Source organism: Hippocampus guttulatus, chromosome 15, assembly GCF_054856545.1.
Source record: "Hippocampus guttulatus isolate MCC_2025c chromosome 15, RoL_Hgut_1.0, whole genome shotgun sequence".
In the NCBI taxonomy this organism is placed as follows: domain Eukaryota; kingdom Metazoa; phylum Chordata; class Actinopteri; order Syngnathiformes; family Syngnathidae; genus Hippocampus; species Hippocampus guttulatus.
This window is the reverse complement of record NC_141275.1, coordinates 8,125,124-8,144,123: the sequence shown is the minus strand read 5'-3', so window position 1 is coordinate 8,144,123 and position 19,000 is coordinate 8,125,124. Positions and strand designations below refer to the sequence as shown.

Genomic DNA, 19,000 nt, shown 5'->3' with positions numbered 1-19,000 from the left:
CGATTGTCTGCCGCTACCTTGCAGGCTGAATTGACATCTCCGTTTTACATAACTTCTCTGAACAGCTGCGCGTAAGGGTCGCTGTCCTTTCAACCTTGTGCTTGGCAGCGCTTGCAGCGCCGGCACTCTGATGTGTTTGGCTGCTTTGCTTATTCAACCCCAACCTGCCCCCCACCCCCCTTCCCACTCTCCCCTACAGAAACAAAAGCTGACAGGTAGTGGGAGTCGAGGGAGGATGTTTGTTGACTTTTTTTTGTGATGATCGCTGTTTTAAGAATTTACGGCACAAAATGCGGGCCACTTCGGGGCTTTTTTTAAAACACTTGACTGCAAATCATTTGTTATTAAATACAAACGCCAGATGCTTATAGTATGTATGCATGAATAGTGCAGTCGAATTAGAGGTAACCCAACATGATTAGGACTTTAAATGTTGCCAGCACATTTAATAACTCAAACCAACAGAGGATTTAAATGGTGGTTGTAATGACATGAATTTCATGCGCTTCTGCCAAACCAATATCGAGTGACCAAATGGGAAAGCTCTTTCGACGAGAGACGGAACTACTCAAACATTGACAACGAAAACAATATGTATGACTATGGAGTCCTTTCCAGTTTTGCTGGCTCTTCCGTCCCCCCACCCTGTCCCATGAGCTGGTAAATTCCAAGATTTAAAGGATTAGCGTGGCGCTGCTACAGACCGCTTAACCCTGAACCACTGTGACAAGGATTTTTTTTCCCCCTCATATTAGAATTAACTCCAAAACGTACAAATTTTTACGATTGACTGTGCTGGCGTAAGCAGTTACCGTAGTTACTCCGGGTTCAATATGTAGCTTGCACAATACGCAAGTATCAATCTCTCATTTGGTGTTAAAACTGCTACCACAAATGACATGGTGCATTCTGTACATTCTGTCACATCTCTTATTTATTTTTAATTGGGATATTCATAACTCATATTCAACTGCCACACTGAGTGTGTGAAATGTACAGTATGTACCAAAAAAAATAATAATAAAGAAAAAAATAATAATCACGTGACACCACTTCCAGTTATTTTTACACGATGTCCCTTGCAAGCAATGCCATCTCAATTTTAGGCCTTTGTGGTGGACAAAACAGGATACTTGCGAGGCCTGATGGGCAAACATGACAGGGTGTGATTGCCGTGGATGCCTGGCATGATAGTTAAATCATCGAATCATTTGCCACGGCAGTCACGGATTTGATGAGAAAACGTCATCAGCCGTAATAAAACGAGGTGCATGCAACTAAACCTGATAGCATGGAATCGGGCATCACATAACGTTAAGGTGATTCCGGGGATCTTTTTTACGATGAGGGCGATGGCCTCTGATCTGAAATCGACTTGAAAAGCAAATATTCACATTTCGACAGATTTTTAGTATATGACTGAAAAATACCGGGTGTGAAGCCTGAAGCTACTTGATTTATTCAATACAAAAAAATAAAAATAATAAACAGCGTGAAGAGAAGATCAGGATTGAATTCTTTGATTTGACTCCTTGCTTATTGTTTGAAGATTTGGATTCACTCTCTGGTTTTGCAGAGGACAGTGTCAAGAGCGTGGCAGTGCTTCAGAGCTATTTAAAATTAGTTCTGAAGGAAGCTGCAGATTTTTTTATGTACAATGTCAACTTAATCTTTTTTTTTTTTCACGATTCAATCCCCGACCCTTCCAGCTACACCCGGGATGGAAAATCCTTTCAATCCAGAAGTCAGAGGACAAACATATTCCATATCTGCGAATATGCACTTATTGGATTTAAACCACAAGCCCCCAAATGGTTTTGTGGAAAAACAAATCAGTGTAGGCGTGATTGAAAGATTGAGTCTGTCAGGCACTGAACTTTTCTTTTTAGGCCATTAATATAACAGCAAAAGAGTCCAAACGGATTTGTTTTCATTTCATGCGTTCTTGTTCTTTAAAAGGCATTTCCACTTGATTTAAACGAGACAAGTGTCACGGCATGCAACTGGACTGCAGTTTTTATAGACCGTATTTTCCACACTAAAAGGTGCACTGGATTATGAGGCGCACCTTCAATGAATGGCCTATTTTGTCCTTTTTTTCATACATTGGGCGCACCACATTATAAGACGCAATCTACAATGCATCCACCAGATGGAGCTACGCTCAAGGAAACGCCAACAGGACGATCAGATGTCAGTAAAACTTATTCAATAAAGCATCGACACAGTTCACTTAACCAACAGCAGGTTATAACATTGACTCGTTAACGTTGAACTCTCTTGCCGATGCTCTATTTCCGTGTTCAACTGCGTAACCGATCGCCTTAAGTTTGAACTCTGCGTGGTCAGCATGTCTCGAGCAAAGAGCCATTTTGGGGTCGAAATATTACCGTAATGACCGTACGCAAGGCGCATTGGATTTTAAGGAGCTTTTAAGAAAATGGAAGGCTTTTAGGTGCGCCTTTTAGTGCGGAAAATACGGTACATGGATGAAGCTTGAAGTGAATAGAAATGGAACTCATGAAAATGATACTCATTTAAAACAAAATATTTTGGTCACAAAGCGATGGAATGACGTTGCACGCTTTCCAAAAAGCTGAGTTGTGAAATTCTTGAAGAAGTGCAAAACCTCCATAGCCTACATTTAGATTTACTTTGCGATCATACTAGTAACTGCTGCATTGGCAGTATCAAGATGCGAAGTAAAAAGGCTTGACAACTTGATCCATCCGTGTGCCGCGTACCCCACATTGTGTATGCACACCCTACATGTGATAGAAGCGAGCGGTGATAAAGGCTGACATTTGTGATAAATGCACTGACCATAAAGTGTCAAATCATAGCAGAACGTGGCTGCCGGTTGCTCCTGGTTACGCTTTGCACCCTCTCACTCGTCCGTGTAACTCCCCTTCAGCGTGGCTGCCATTTTGGACGCACATGGTCAGAGTTCACTTTGACAGGAGCCGAAATGAGTCACATAGTGCCCAAAGGCATAAGCGGACAATGTTAGTGGCCATTAAATATCTTTCTTTTTTTTACCTTGCCTATCTCCGTGACCGCATTTTGAACTTCCTCAGTCTTATGTCCTATTCCCTCATGCGGGATCTGTTTGTCGCTGTGGTGTTAACATTTTAACATGCATAATTGTGCTTTTTGTCAAATCAACACGTACTTTGAATGCCAAGGTGTGGATGTGCACGGTTAACAACATCTGATGGCAGAGTTTCTTCATCTCTTATTCATTCCCCAGTTTATTACCCGCTGACAAGTTGTCACTCTCCCTTCGTCTTTTGTCCTTTTGAAAAACACATTGAATTATTCAGCCCCGCTTCATGCATGATACTGCGGCTGTCAGGCCGCATTACTTTGAAAACAGAAGTTTTTGGGTCATGTTTGGGGAAAAACGGCCAGAAGCGAAATGAGAAATGCTGATAAGCTTTTTTAATTATCATAAGTTGACATCGTAATGTTTTAAATTGCGTGATGTAAACTGAGGGAAGAGTCTTGGTGTGTGCAACTTTTACTGAAGGCAGTGCAACAACGTGTCATAGGAGGTTTTCCTGAAAAACAACGAATTCAAAAATCATCTGCTGGACACATTTCTGGCATGTGTGTCATTTATACGGCACTATGCACTCTAATTTTGGTGTACCTGCCTGGTTAGCTCTTATCATGTTAAATCACTTTGACACCTTTGCCACTGTGTACATGCACTGTTTCTGAAATGCAATTCCTGCAACATTCTGAATGAGAGAAATGCAGTTTTCCTTTTGAAATCTCTTTAAACATATTCTTCCAACATGTACACCGCTTGCCTGTCAAAAAGATTTAAATACCGATGTGATTATTAACAATTAGTCTTGAGCAGTGATTACGAGAGTGAGTGTCGTGTGGGTGTTGTGACCACCTGCTGTCTAGAAAGAACTCGAGCGGGAATGTGGAGATGCAAAAAATAAAAATAAAAAAAGCAAAAGATGAGCAAGAGGATCACACTTTGTTTTTCATCTCCTGAATATGATTTGATGAGATATCGCCTGTTTACTTTTAGTTGATCCCAGATGGTATCCCATCGGTCACCACAAGGGAAATTATTTCTGCATAATATAATCTGCATGTCCATGATGTAAAGTTATTTTGCGGGCCCATTGCCAGAATGTGATGGAATATGCAACTGTGTCTTATTTTGTATGTTTAAAACACGTTAAGCTGTTTATTGTCCTCAAGAGCTGCAACTGCAGTTTTCGGCATCGACTTGATATGCACAAGTGACTCCGGAGGGACAAATATGTCATGTTGCGAGGTGGTGGTGGACCCCAAAAAAGCAGGCAAGAAGGAGGAGCAGGGTGTACTTGACCAATTGTATTAAAACACAGAGAAAACTGAATCCAAAACAAACACATTCCAAAGTATCAAACAAAAACACATGACTGAAGCTACATAACAGTGACCAAAACATGACTGAAACAAACCTGACAGAAGCAAACACAATGACCTGAGAAGGAGTGGTCGGGCGGGAGTCCTTTTATAGTACTAATTACATTACGAACAACAGGTGTGCAGCTGCAGGGGGGAGCCCTCCAGTGCCACCTGTTGGTCACAAACAGAATCATGACAAAATATCTCAAATGACTTGTTGTAGGAAAGGAGAGAGCTTACAAAGATGCTACATTTGCTTTGCTAACTAAATGCAAACTTTCACTGTGGAGCTTAGTTATATACTTTTGATGTTTGGGATGTATACAGTTGACGTTTCGAGAGTTGAACCTTGATCATTATTATTAGTAGTAGTTGTAGTAGTAATAGTATTAGTTATAAAATTATTATTTTGAACACAGTTTTCCTCAGCGTATCATCCTAATCGTGATTTAATGTTCAGCTAGTCTTATCGTTGTGGCTATGTTCCAACAAAGGGGATGAGCCTGTTTCATCAATCAATGTATATATCAACAAAATGAATAGACGGCACGTTTGACTTGACTAGGCATGGAGAAAAATACATGTTTTAATCAAGACTATAGTGCCTTCTCCACTCAAAAACAAATGCATGTATGCGTCAGAATGCCACAGGGAGCAGCGTCATATATCACTGTCAGCGTTATTATTTGTATCCCCGCGCCTCCCCATGGGCGGCTTGTGTTCTGCTTTACAGGGTTTATGCTTTCAGACTTGAGCGCACGGGCACTCACCTGAATCTGCCCTCTGACACCCCGCTGCCAAAACAAACAAAAACCATTTCAAAATTACACATAATCAGCACATATAAATGTCTGCCCTTAATTTTACTCCCAATTTATCCCTGGTAATTTGAGCCAAACTAGCATTGCAGTAAAAGGCATCTACAACAAAAACAACATTTCAGATCTAACACATAAATACAGATAAAATTTACACCATGTAAGGGTCCGATGAGTACCGTTGTACCAAACAATTCTAGCTGTGCAAATGATGCGAAGAGTCATCAAGCAAAAATAAAGTGAGCAGCGGAACAATAATTACGATACAATGACAGTTGATGAAGAGAATTGTCGCACAATTTAAAGTAACCAGTCGCGCAGTCATTATGGGACAACAACAGATGTGCAATGATGCAAAGAGAACTTTAAAATTGCGAGTGGTGTGGACTATTGTCATAACAGTTATACAAATATGTTGAGAGCTGAAGCTACAATAATCGATATTCTATTACTGTCACACAGGGATGTGCGGATGTGCAAAATTGGCAAACATTTGCGAAATGCCACTGTGGAATTTTGAGTCAACTATTGAAGTTAATGGCAAGAAGGAAAAAGCGATTGGAATGTCTGCTGGTTTTAGTGCGCCTCGTTCGTTAACGCCGACCTGAGGGAAGAAGTTGGAAAAGGTGGTGACCAGGATATGGAGGGTCAGAGAATTTTCCCTGCCCTCGTCTTAATTGGTTCTTGCAGCGCACAAGTCCTCAAGCCTGGAGAGTGGGGTGCCAATGATTTTTTTTTTTCAGCAATCCTAAATGCTGTTTGATGACTGTGATCTGTGCTGTAGCCTGTGGGGTCTTTTCATTGGTAAAATAATGATATCATCAGCCCATGACTTCATTGTCCTTTTTTTTTCTGTGAAGCTAAGCTTGCCACAAGACGGCAGATCAATTCCTCTCTCTCTCCAACATCTTTACTTTCACTCTCACTCTGTATTTGTGAACCAAAAAGGATTTTAATTATTTCACTGAGAGAACCCCATTGAATATATGCCACATCTCTGTGATAGTTCTATGAAATAACTATAAATGCGTTTGTGAGTGTGCGTGTGTGTTTTGCAGTTGGAAGTACAGGTTGAAATGCTGGCATCATGTGTGACACTAACATCGCATATTTTTGCATTTCCTACATCCATAAATACCCTGCAAGAGCAGTACAAGAAATTATGGAGACCTTGAATATAAAATGGTAAATAATCGTATGTTGTGTTACTTCAAAACATCTGGGATTTTAAATGTATCACATTACCTTAATCCATTATCAAATTGTGATTTCTGTTTCACCCCGGGCTCACTTCTTAATTGACTCCAGCATGGAGTAAATGAGAATAAAATGAAAAGATAAATTTCAATAATGGAAGGAAATGAAGTGTGTCAGAGACATTTTCTCCCAGTATATTCTCAGAAGCGCAGCATTGGTAAATTGAATTACAATAATGATTCTTCCATGAAAGACGTGGGTTACTAACACAAAGCAACACGATGTACTCTCATTGGTTCACTTGTGCTTGATAAAGATAAGCTAAATATGCATGAAAGAAATTGAATGGAATTGCAATATTCGCAATTCAACATCATTCAAACCGACATTGAAGCTTCCTTGCTGCAGTGTGCATGTTGAATGGCCCATTTACATTTTGTTGCACTACGGTTTGTCTCATGCAAACAGGACTACCAAGTGGATCTGTTTTTGTTCCGCTTTTAGTCAAAGGTCAGTCCTTATGAGCTTCTATTAAGCCATAGTTTGTTTGGAGCCCGAAGGATGAAGTTCATTGAACCGGAGCATAATAAATGATAAATGACGGTTCCGCTCAATGAAGTCAAAGGGCAAAAGGAGAAAAAGGGTCCAACTTATGATGCTATTTTCAAAAATCATCAGCCTGCTACATTGAAAGTCTATCAGGTACACGGATTATCAATGACCCTTTTAAAATCAGATTATGTTCAGTCGCCTGGGCTGAGCCACATTTTAAATATCCTTCACTTATAAGTAGATTTTTTTTCTTCTTTTCTTGATTTTTTTTAATGAAAAATAAAAATCGAGCTTGTTCTCCCAGCTAGCACTCACTTAATTGAATTTTGTACGTTTTCCTCCCGACACTATTTATTCCCACCTCCGTGCACCTGTGACACCCAGAAACCTAATTAAATTATCAATTCATTAAGTCGACTAATGGAATCATTTATCAGATCCAGCTCATTATGTCCCGTCGTCTTTTCCTGATCACGGTAGTCCAAACAAATGCTACAGGTATGGAGCACGTGTCAAAGTGAGGCCATTTTCATTTCCCGACGTAAACCTCCACTGAGGAACCAGGGAGTCGCGCTGCCGGTTCTGAAAGATGCGCGTGCGAGCCCAATGGAAGCTGTCGATTGATTTGCTTGTCAAGAGTCTCTGCGTAAAAATAAGGAAATAAAGCCCCTGGATATAAAGGAGATTGATGTCAATCAGCAGCCCGCCTCAAGTGTTGCTTGTCCCATCTTATTAACGCGCTCTCCATGCACTGAGAGTTCTCTGATGACTCCATTGATATGCAACTGAAGAGAGAAGCTTGTCTCTTGCCATCTTAAGGAGGAGTCCCTTGTGATTGCTCACTCTGTCTCCGCAGTTGGCAAAGACCGCCAGCCAGATTGTCATGGATACAGAAATGTATCCAAACAAAGTCACAGCTTCCGGTATGAAGGGCATTGAGAATGTACGAGTTTTTTTCACGATAAGGTCATCCATGAATGATAGGGTCGGCCGTTCAGTCGCAGGGCACATATCGACAAACAACCAGTCGCGCTCACATTCACATTTATGGGCAATTTGGAGCCTTTAATTTACCTTCACATGTTTTTGGAATCTGGGTGCAATGCAAAGAAAAGCCATGCGAGTGGAGGTAGAACAGGACGGTCTGAGCCCAGAATCTTTTTGACTGATGTGGATGGGCTCATTGTGATTCCAACGTGTTGTCTAATAAGCGCTCTTGAAGCAATAATCTCGAGTCCTAAATGGTTACAGAAAAATGTAGCACTTTCAAAGCCCTTGTTGCGGCATCTGCCCCCCCCCCCCATTTTTACCCCCTGCCAAACATGTCATGCTTGTCAAAGTCACTGAACTCATTTTTATTATTAATTTTATTTAAGTCCGGATAAAGGTGTCATGCTACCAGTTTAGGCTGTGTACGGTAAAGCAAACATATTTAAGATTGTATGACCTTGCTGGTAGTCATTGTCTCTTTCGAGATTTTTTTGTTGTGCAGAAGCACAACACAATGTTGCTTAAAAAAACACACACACACACACATTTTTAGTTTTTTTGAACAGAATTTAGTGCCTAGTTTTACTGACGATATTAATTTTAATAATTGAAAGATGTTTCCTCCATTCAGCTGTATTTTGCCGCATGCATTACAGAGGCAGGGAGAGATGGCATATTTTCCTCGTCTAATATAAAACTTTTTTTTTTTAAATGTCAAACTAAATGAAACATTTAATTTAAATGATTTAGTCAGGACGCTTTGGAAAGGAATCAGAACTCACCAAATCACCAGACATCAGAAAGACTTAAACATGATCATTTCCATTCACTGTCTTATCAAACCTTAATTCTTCTCACTCCTTAAATCCTCGATCTACTCATGCGACCCAATTAAAAGTACACGTGAATTCAAAATGAAAAGCTTCCTTTTACACCTACATTCCCCCACGGACAGCAAATTGCATCTTGGTGTATTTGTGCCACGCGTCTGAATAGGAACACGAACCAGCGCGAGAACTGTAATCTCATTCTGTCATGGCACACACCAACTTTAATTTATGAATACGCTCTAATTAACAAGCCTCCGTGTCATGCGACTTAATGCAGTTACACACATAACCTCTTAAGCATTTCGGCTCGCGGGCATCTACTTTTGCGCCATTAGAATCCCTGCCGCAGTAAATGAGTGCACGCCCTGTGAGTTTACATCATCCTCAACACCGCCGGGGCACTTATGCAGAGGCTTCAGTGGCGTCACATTCTGGAACACGAGCGGTTAAAAACATGTCGTTTTAATCTAAGTTACCCAAAAGAATATATCAATCATCTCTTTGGGGGGGGGGGGGGGGGGTTAGTCATTGATCGCTGGATCGTTAAATATGATGGCGATACGCCCATCTTGTGAAGCTGACAGAGCCCATGAAGATCACCTTGTTCTGACACTCCCAACGCTTAAACCGGCATTTGACAGTACATCTCCACTTGATTGGAGTCCTTCAAGCGCAATGAATTTAAATTGGCTGCCAGTAGAGTGAGATGTTCCATCTACGGATTGAACCGGGTGACGGAGGGGCCCCTTCTGTGATTTTGAATCCAGAGTCGAGCTCGGTTGTGTTTGCCAAAATCACAGTGGCCAAGTAGTAATTGGAATGGAAGTTTGTGCTTTCAAATAACAAAAAAACAAACAAACAAATATTTGGTATTCCATAAACTTGCACTGATGAGCTACCAGACTCACAGCATGTCCACAACATTAGGTTCAGGAAACAAGAGGCGAGTTAATTTAGGCAAAGACGAACAAAAAAAACACGAGGCCCGTATTCAGAGGAATCATTGTGCAAATAGTTTTTCGCTGATCTCAGGATATAGTATAAACCATCCATCCATCCATTTTCTGACCCACTTATCCTCACAAGGGCCGAGGGGGTATATAGTATAATAAAACCTACTCATAAAAAGTGTTTCTAACCGATAAATTGTGAGTGGAGACAAGAAAACAGGTTCATTTTAAGCACAGGACAAAAAGGGGACCAAAAGATGTCTTCCGGACACTGGCTAAGCTTTTAAACATATCCCGTGATTGGATGGTAAACAGTCCAGAGTGAACCCAGCCCAATGTACTGCTAAAAACTTATATAACAGTTATTGAAGCAATGCCGACGACGATCGGAATCAAGCATTTTTGAGGGTTAAAAGTAAAAACAAAAAAAAAAGAAGAAAACAAGATTTCAACTCTTACCAAGTGAAACTTCTACAGCGAACATCCAATTAGATTTCAGAGAACATTGTGGTAGCACAGTAATCACCACGGTGGGGTCTCCAACCTGTACACATTGATTTTGTATTGATCTTTGTGTGAGAAACTCAGCTTTAACCTAGTTCCCCACTCCATCTTTCCACACCACTCGATATTCTGACTGCTGGGAGCCAGCTGGATGGTCAAAAAGCTTAACACACTGAGATTTTGACTCCGAGAGGAGCCACAGACAAGAATCAGGACAATAACAATCAGAAGTTTTTCTTCTGGATGTTGCTATACTTTTGCATGAAGTCATCAAACTGTAACATGACTGTATTCATTCAAGTTCCGGCTGCCGATCGGAGCCATTTTAATAGTCCGTTTTGTTTTAGTTAAGGTATATGCCCTGTGTGGCGTTTCAATGCACAGTCTATTTTGGGAGCCTGTGAAACATCAATAATGTGCCAGTTATATTTCCAGAGCAAATATTTGCTTACTTGGTTGCTGACATATCCGAGTATCTATTTCCCGTTCTGGAAAAGCAAATGCCATTTTAATGCGAGCGTGCATCCGAATTGTACTGATGTTAAAGTGACCTCCGGATTCATTTGTCATATTTTCACATGAAATTATACTTCCCGCAGCTTCACTTTAAGCACATTATATTTGCTCTTCACGTTGGAAGAAGTAAATTGAAATCCTGCCACTATGTGTGACGTGAAATAACAAGCAGCTATTAAAACCCATTTAAACTTTCAATTTTTGTTTTAATATTCAGATAATTACTGGTTTGTGCCTATCGAAGATTCTGAAGGCATGTATATTTTCGCAGGCTTTGGCGACTCCAAAAATCCATTTGTCAGAACTCCTCAGGCAAATAGTGTGTGTGTGTTGTGTGTGTGGAGGGGGGAAGACACTTGAGGACACACAATTTTAATTATGTGGCATGAGCTGCCACTTAACAGTTGGTGATTACACTGTACACAAATTTCAGCTGTCACCTTAACAGATGTAGGTCAAAAGTGCACCAATAATCCTGCCAGGCTTGCGTTGTTTACTTCATGCCCGTGAAATATAACTCCCGTTATTTATCAAAGTATTTTAATTGGAGATTATTTGGCTGCATCGTTTGGAGGTTGGTGTTTAATTAATTGAAAAAATTGTCATTGCTGTGATGTTTTCATCCCCAATTCAGACACTAAGCTATACAACAGTAAACTAGTGTGCTGTGTTTTTACTTTCTTCATCTCAATTCCACTTTCCAACATCTGTGATACATTCAAAAATTTCCACCGTTGACATTTTCAATGAGGCTGAATATCTAGCTAGCAGATGCATGCAGCAATGTGGAGCAGCCCGAATTTCACAAATATTTCCTCGTCATGTCACACGGTTGTGAGGCAACCAAAAGGATGTTTGAATATCAACAGCCATGCGTCACTTCGGTGGCACAATGGGGAAGGGAGTGGGAGGAAGGCGAAACTTGCCTTTTTTTTCCCAGACAAAGCTTGTCTCCTCTAATGCAGCAGCTATGACAAAAAGAAAGAACAAAACTAATGTCCTCCATTGTGTTCCTTTCTTGACCGTGTCACATCCTACTTGATTCATGGGTTGGTTACACTGTGGCGCTGGGATGATGTCGTTGTACTGAGATATCTAACACAGCTACTGCCAACCTGAAGGAGAAATATGAGGCAGATCTGAGATTATGGTTTGAATGTTGTATTGCAGTAGGCTGATCCATATATCTGGATGCAAATCTGTTCTTTGAATATTTGCCCCCCCCCACCCCCCAATGTGAAATTGTTCTCTTTTCTCTTAGGTCCAAATGAGAGTGATGGCACCAGGTGGAGGACTCTAGCTTTGAACAGGGGTCACATCACATACCCCTCAACTGCCGACACAGAGAGTGAAGTTCACTGGGTTACCACGGCCTTGCCGATGAACAGCCCAGACCACCGGCCGGTCCTTAAAGGCTTGATGCTTCATGAGCACCTCCTCATGAGGGACTTTGAGGGAGATCAGCACTTTTTCAGGAGCGATGGCTCATATCCCACCAGACCAGGCTCCGCGTCCACCTCGGATGTATTGCACCCCGTCACTCAAGTGGTTCCCCACGAGGATGCTCCAGCTTTCTCAGACATGGCCTCGACTGCAACGGCAGCTGCCACCTCGCCGCTTACCACATTCTCCCCGACAACACCCAGACCTCTGATGCCTCTTCTGCAGAAGTCTTCCGAGGAAAAAAAGGAAGGCGACAAGTCGGAGCAAACCGCACACTCCCTCACAACGCAAGTCACACCAAATAACAACGACACCCGAGCTGCTTCCGTATCATCGCAGCGAGATCACCCTCCTTTTTCCGCCGAAACGAACCTGGCATCCTTCACGATGAGGATGGAGAAAGGGCGAGCCAAAGAAACGCCGAAAGACAAAAGCAATCAGTCCCGCCCGAACCAAACTCCATCATCCCATACAGAGGCTGCTTCCGCGTCAACCTCTGTGATCACGACGACAACTATCACCACAGTGCAAACATCCGGTGAGTATGTTCCCAATCGCGTCGCCTCCTCCTTCCATAAATTAGTGTGTGGGAAACAGAAGGTTGTTCAAATGACTGTGAAATAAGTATGAGCCGCATCACAATAACCTAAACCCCAGAGGAAACTCAAAGTTTGGAGTATCTCCCTGTGAGGATTTGACACACACATCTTTCGAGGGGAAGAAAATTAAACGGCAGATTTCTGCTTCCGTTCCGCTCACCTTGCATGCTGCGCACAGCTTTTCATCCTTTCCGCGAGGAATAACAGAGTTGCTCATGCGTCAAAGACAATCTGATTTGTCCTGCCTGTCCATCGTGTAGCAGGAGAAGCAATCCGCAGAGATAGTTTGAGGGTTACACGGCCACGGGGACACAGGTGGGCTGTCAGTAAGAGTCAGTGGACTGAAGGAAAAGGGAATCACACGTCTTTTCGCTGTCTCCCGCAGAGCCGTGCGGCCTAAATTTCACCGACCCCGAGGGCAACATTGAAATCCTGCAGCAGCTTGACACCGCAATGGAGTGCAACTACTTGATTACCGTCTACCTGGGGTATGGCGTCGAGGTTCAGGTCAGTGTTCGAGACCCCGTGTCATTGTTTCGAGCATCTGAAACAACACTAGGTTTTCATTGAGGGATTGAGTTGTGTAAACATATTTTGACCCTTGTAGTAGGCCCTGGTTGCGGCCCCTGACTACGACTCTGGTCAAACAGGTTTCATCCAGATTGTTTTTTAATTTTTTTTAATATTTCAAGCTAACTAAAAGAATAAATATGTTGCGATTTAAACATTACGCCTGAATGGATGCAAGGCTTGAGGATCCGACAGTGACAAGAATGGAGCATCAGCGCAGAGCGCCGATGTGGAATAGGAGTCGCGGCTTGGAGTTGAAGCGGATTACGTGGGACAGGAGATGTGAGCCAATCTCTTTTCGCCAATGGACGCTACAGCTTTGTGTTTCCTTTCAAAACTTAGCTTGTAGCAGACGTGTGCACATTTTCGATCCACTGGTGAAAGGACACTTTGATCCTCTCCTCTTTCCTCTATAACTGCTTCAAACAACAGTGTATGCAGGAAAGGTGATTAAGATTGCACGACTGTCTGTGTCTTTTGTGTTGTGTTGTGTTATTTTATTTTATTTTGATTTAAAGATGGCACCGCGAGAGTGGCTGCCTTTCTAGCAGCTCCTATATTTTGTTCTTCTACTTCTTCCTTTCATAACTTTGCTGCTGTGAATTGGGAATTTCTCCATTGCGAGACTAATATAGGTTTTCTTATCTTATCTTATCTTATTACTCACTTCCTATTGCCACAATTTAATAACAAGCCCACTAATTGTGCATTTATGTATGCTTTTAAAACTCCGGTATATCACAACAAAACGTTACATAAGGCTCCTAAAGGTGGACAGAAACGGCAATTTAATTATTATAACTATCACATGGCCACTGCAAGTGACCCCTTTTATTTACAGGTGGCTTGATATTGTGGCATATTAGAAATGATGTCCGACTACTCTGGCTCGTAATGTGCTTAATAAGCGGTAATGTTGGTTATATAAAACACTCTCAAGTGAAATAAGGGTGCAGGGGGTTAATCTAGTAAATAGCTGACATATTTGGTGTTAGCTTTTAGAATATTTGCCGCTCTTGTGTGGGATGATGGAGGTAGACAGGCAGAAAATTGCTTGGGTGTGTGGGAGGACGGGGACAGTCTCAGGTTGAATGTTTGCATGGGAAGTCTTTTTATAAAGGTTATAAGAATTAATTTTCAGTGTTTACGTGTCTGTGTGCGTTTGTGTGGTTGCCTGGCATTTGCAATTCCTCGTCGAATTTAGCGCAGGAGACTTGAAACCATATGTGAGCTTTGTTTCCCTGCCTCTGGAGGGCCAAGATAAGTCTTGACTGAGTATACTCCTTCTGAAGAGAGTATTTTTTGCGAGAACCACAGAGACCTTTACCTGCACACATCCACACAGGCGTACCCGAGCAAAGACTTGACAACGTTTGATGTCATAAGCTTGTGAACCTTTGCAGATTTTTTCGTGCGTTTGGCAAAATATTCATTGGGTTCTTGGAAATCATCAGCGCAAGAAAGGGAGCTTCCGTCCACCATACTGATGAGCTGATTAGTGAGGCTGAACCTCATAGGCCAGTCCATGACACAACTGATGAAAGTGAAGCCACTGTCTCCATTTCTTTGAAAAAGAGAGACATATCGAAGGCAAGCATGTGTTTCACCTACTCATCAGCAGTCATCTCCTTCTGCCTGAAGACAATCCAAGTCTCTTGGCATCCTCGTGGCAGGCTCAGATTTCAAATGTACTCATCGTTCCTTAGTTTTAGGGCCAAAACATTGGAGCAATTCGATATCTGTACCATTTTCACAAGTGCATGGAATTGTTGATGCTATTACAAGTAAGACATCTAGGTCTTGTCCTTTATTTCATAAAATGGATTTGAACGCCCCCCGTACACCCCCCCCCTCCCCACACACACAAATTGATCTATTAGGCACCTCAATTTAAATGCTCTTTACTCTCATTTCGAGAGTTCCACTTTTCATCATGTTGTGCGAAGTCATTTCGGTGATACTAATCTCCGTTTAATCACAGCATCCAATGAGAAAAGAGCGATGCCATGAACTGTCGGTGGAGCGAGTAAATTGATTGCTTCCACTTTCCTGATGAGTTTATTTGCCATTTTCTCTCAACTATCTCTGGAGGACCCAGGCGCGCCGCACCCCCACTCATTTCCGTGGGCGGAATCTGCACAACTCAGGAGACAGGCTATCATCAAATGCAAGATTGCAATGTAACACCAAATAATTCTGACGTCAACTCTTACTAGATGGACTGGGCAACATTTTACTGGAGCGGAATTAGAATCAGGGTGGATTAGTAGAAAAGCTTTTTTGGTGCAAGAAGCTTTTGGCAATTAGCCTGCAAGATAATAGAGAACTTTTTTTTTAATTTCATCAATATTGACTCACATTCATGTTGTTGTTTAAGTGCTTTAGCTACAACATACTGTATGCTAGTAAATGCGTAAGTAAAATGCGTGGTCTTATGACAGATCTTTGTGGTACGCCTCATTAAATTAATCTTAAAATGATGGAAAAAGATGAAAAAGGAACATGAAAATGATGATACCACTAAGAATGAATATAATTACTGTATTATAAGTGATCACTGTATATTAGGTAAATTACATGTCAATTAAATAATCAATTTTCTGTCATTTAGACTTATAATAAACTTATGTTTTGACAAATCTCATGCTGTATTGTTTTTGCATTGCCCATATCTGACTCTTTTTCAGCAATCCATCACTTTTGAAATGCAGTTTAAAAGGACAGATGGATGTTTACAAGAGTATGAAAGTGGTATTAAATTTCTTCAAATCTGTTTTGGAGCTCGTCTAATTTCAGCACATGAATCCCATCAATAGACTGGTTTTCAGCTATTTGTTTGTCATCTGTTCCATTCCGGTATCCTCTGCTTGATTACATTATCCACTTGTCTGAGTTTTAAGGTCCTTACATCACTGTGGCCATGTTGTCCTCCCAGTCCTGTTTCATTGAAGCCTGCATTCTCGGGGAAAAGAGGAATGAATTCTGTGGTGGCTCGGGGAGTTTGATACATTTAAAGGGTTAGGAGCCCAGACGGGCAATTTCTTCCACTGCCACAAAGCATGATTGGAGGAGTGTTTCCATTTTCTGACAGGCTTAAGGCAGCGGGCATTCAAGAAGATGGTGGGGATAGATTTTGTGTTCAATACTGTGAATCCCATTTCTTCTTCAGTTCTTTTCTTATTTCCCATTTCCATACTAATGACACCATTTTTCTATTTGTCCGTCTATTTCAATGCCTCAATCAGCATCAGTTCTACTGGAAAGCTTTCAACCCTTAATAGTCTTGGCTCTTTTTGGCCTTTGAATTATATATGTAATCTCCAGTTTTACTTGGCCCATCAGCATCAAACATGCATGTTGTTTTGACTCAGCACTTTCAACCAATGCATTAATGAACACATGTGACTCGAATATTACGGAACATTAATATGACTCAAGATCGAGTTTTTTTCCTTCATCAAGTTTCACCTTTACATAATGATCGGCAGTTGCATTGAATGCGAAAAGAAAGCACATTTGAAAAAAAAACCCCTCTGAATACGTAATTGGTGCTCTCAAATGCTTTATTTATTTATTAAGAGTGTTAATGCCCTTTTTTTTCTGGACTATGAAACTGTACATGCAATGTTGTTTATTCAAATAAATAATGGCCCTGTGGTGTATGATTTATATCCACAACCAAAGACTTAATTGGGAAACTAAGAGCCCAAACTCAGTTGTTAAAAAGTTGCCATCATCAAGCGATCCGACCAAATGCGACTAAAGTTTACCATTGTGAAAAAGAAAAAAGATAAAAGGCAATTCACATGCAGACGCCACGGGATTGAGCCACTCATTCTGCTGAATGCAAAAACTGTGACTGTGTACTTTACTGGAAATAATTTTAGCTACAGAAACATGGCACAATTGTCAAGGAAGAAGCGGGTTGACACAAAGAGGTGGAAACATCCGACACCTTGTGACACCATCGATCAGCGATTAAAATTTTGAACAACAGCATAATTAGTGGCTAACAGTGTGCCATTCATGAAAACTAGCTTCTGAAACCAGCACCCTGACACGCTTATATTTCAGTCTAGTTTGTCCTCCCTGCTCAGTATACAGTGGACCATTGGAAATCATGTACACAGGCGGATCAGCATATTGTCTTTAAACAAACAATTGACTTGGGGCATGTTTACAGTTAACTCTTTCAAGGTTTAATCATTGTTTGCCAATGCGACGACAGTGACCACACTCTTCTGATTCAAATCAATAGTCACTTTAATAAACAGCACCAACACTGGACACAGTGTCTTCGCAGATCCAGGTGAATTGCCGTATCCCTCCAAGTACTCTTACTTTAAATTCAGTGTATTTTTTTTCCAAAGAAAATAAAAACAACCATGACATTGACCCTGGTTGAACATGACCGATTAGTTTATTAGAATGACTTTTCTATTGTTGGTGTTAATTCACCACAAGTACCTTCATCACACAAACATGACAACAATGAATATTTCTTTCGACTCACCGACGCGTTGGTGCCTGCTGTCAACACTAAAAGTTAGATTACAGACCCACGAGCCACAATTTGGGTTCACTGATCAAAATAACAACATGCAAAATCACTTTTTTAAATTTAACTCCAAACATGCACTGAGTCCTATGTACAGTATTCTGATGAAAATGTGCATTCTGTCAAAAGTGGAGGTAGCCAGAGTGGTGTGCACGTCCCCGAGCGGCCGACTCTTTCCGGTACTTTCTAAGGTACTTTCAAGTTTAAAGTGTGCTTTATCTTTTTCCCCCCGAATTTTGACATTCACAAGTTTCCCTAATTTGAGAGACAACCGCAGCTGTCAATGAATCACGCGTCTTTGTTGTATCCGTGTTCATTCTCGGATTACGCATTGGTGGGTGTGTCGGAAGTCCGGTAGGGAGGATATGCGCAGATGAAAAGTACACAAGCCGTGACTTCACTTGACTTGGAGAGTAAACAATAGATTTGTCCATTAGAAGTTGAAACTTTGCAAGAGAGGTAACGATTGCTTCCGCTAATCAAATTTGGAAGAAGATAGGATGGTAGAGGGATGGATGCTTTCTTCATGTTGTGCCTTTCGGGAGTGAGACAGGGCATAAAGACTGGTTTGATCTTGATGAGCTTTTTAGGATGTCAGGGCTTTGCTGCGATGAGTTTTCAGGAGGCCCAGCCATCTTGAGAGGAATGCTTTTCAGGTGACACTAATTGCCGCTGCACCCATCAAGCTGTCATAAAGGGAGAAGGCTATGCCTGGCAGAGCGGTTGTGTTCTCTCAAACACATAGTGTCACCGTGGAAAAGAAAAAAAGGGAAAAAAAAGAGAGTGAGGATGCATGCTTGAAAACACAAAAAGTAATCCGCGAGGCAAGAATTGAAAGCTATGGAAAAGTGCACCCTGCTGTAAATAAACTCAAATGTCACGGCTTGAGAGGCAGTGAATAAAGTGGGGGCGGTTTATTGGAAAGTAAGAAGCTCATCTCGTGGATAAGATTGATGCAAGGTTGGCTTCTGTCTTGCCGTTTTCACAAGAAGGTTGTTAACTCAATGTATCACTCCCAACCAGGAGGAGCAGAGTGTTGAACCGTTACCGTATGTTG

At 41.5% G+C, this 19,000-nt stretch overlaps 1 protein-coding gene across 3 annotated transcripts in view; it reads left to right on the top strand.

Annotated features, from left to right (window-relative positions):
* The window catches only part of LOC147193658 (seizure protein 6-like), a 76,207-nt gene that overhangs the window by 28,607 nt on the left and 28,600 nt on the right, over positions 1–19,000 (top strand). For all 3 annotated transcript variants that reach the window (XR_015103086.1, XM_086131307.1, XM_086131306.1), the window contains exons 2-3: positions 12,035–12,754; positions 13,201–13,322. Coding sequence is in view for 2 of the 3 variants with exons in the window: in XM_086131307.1 (XP_085987433.1) it covers positions 12,035–12,754; positions 13,201–13,322 (842 nt within the window). In the remaining variant the exon portion in view is untranslated. The remainder of the gene's footprint in view (positions 1–12,034; positions 12,755–13,200; positions 13,323–19,000) is intronic.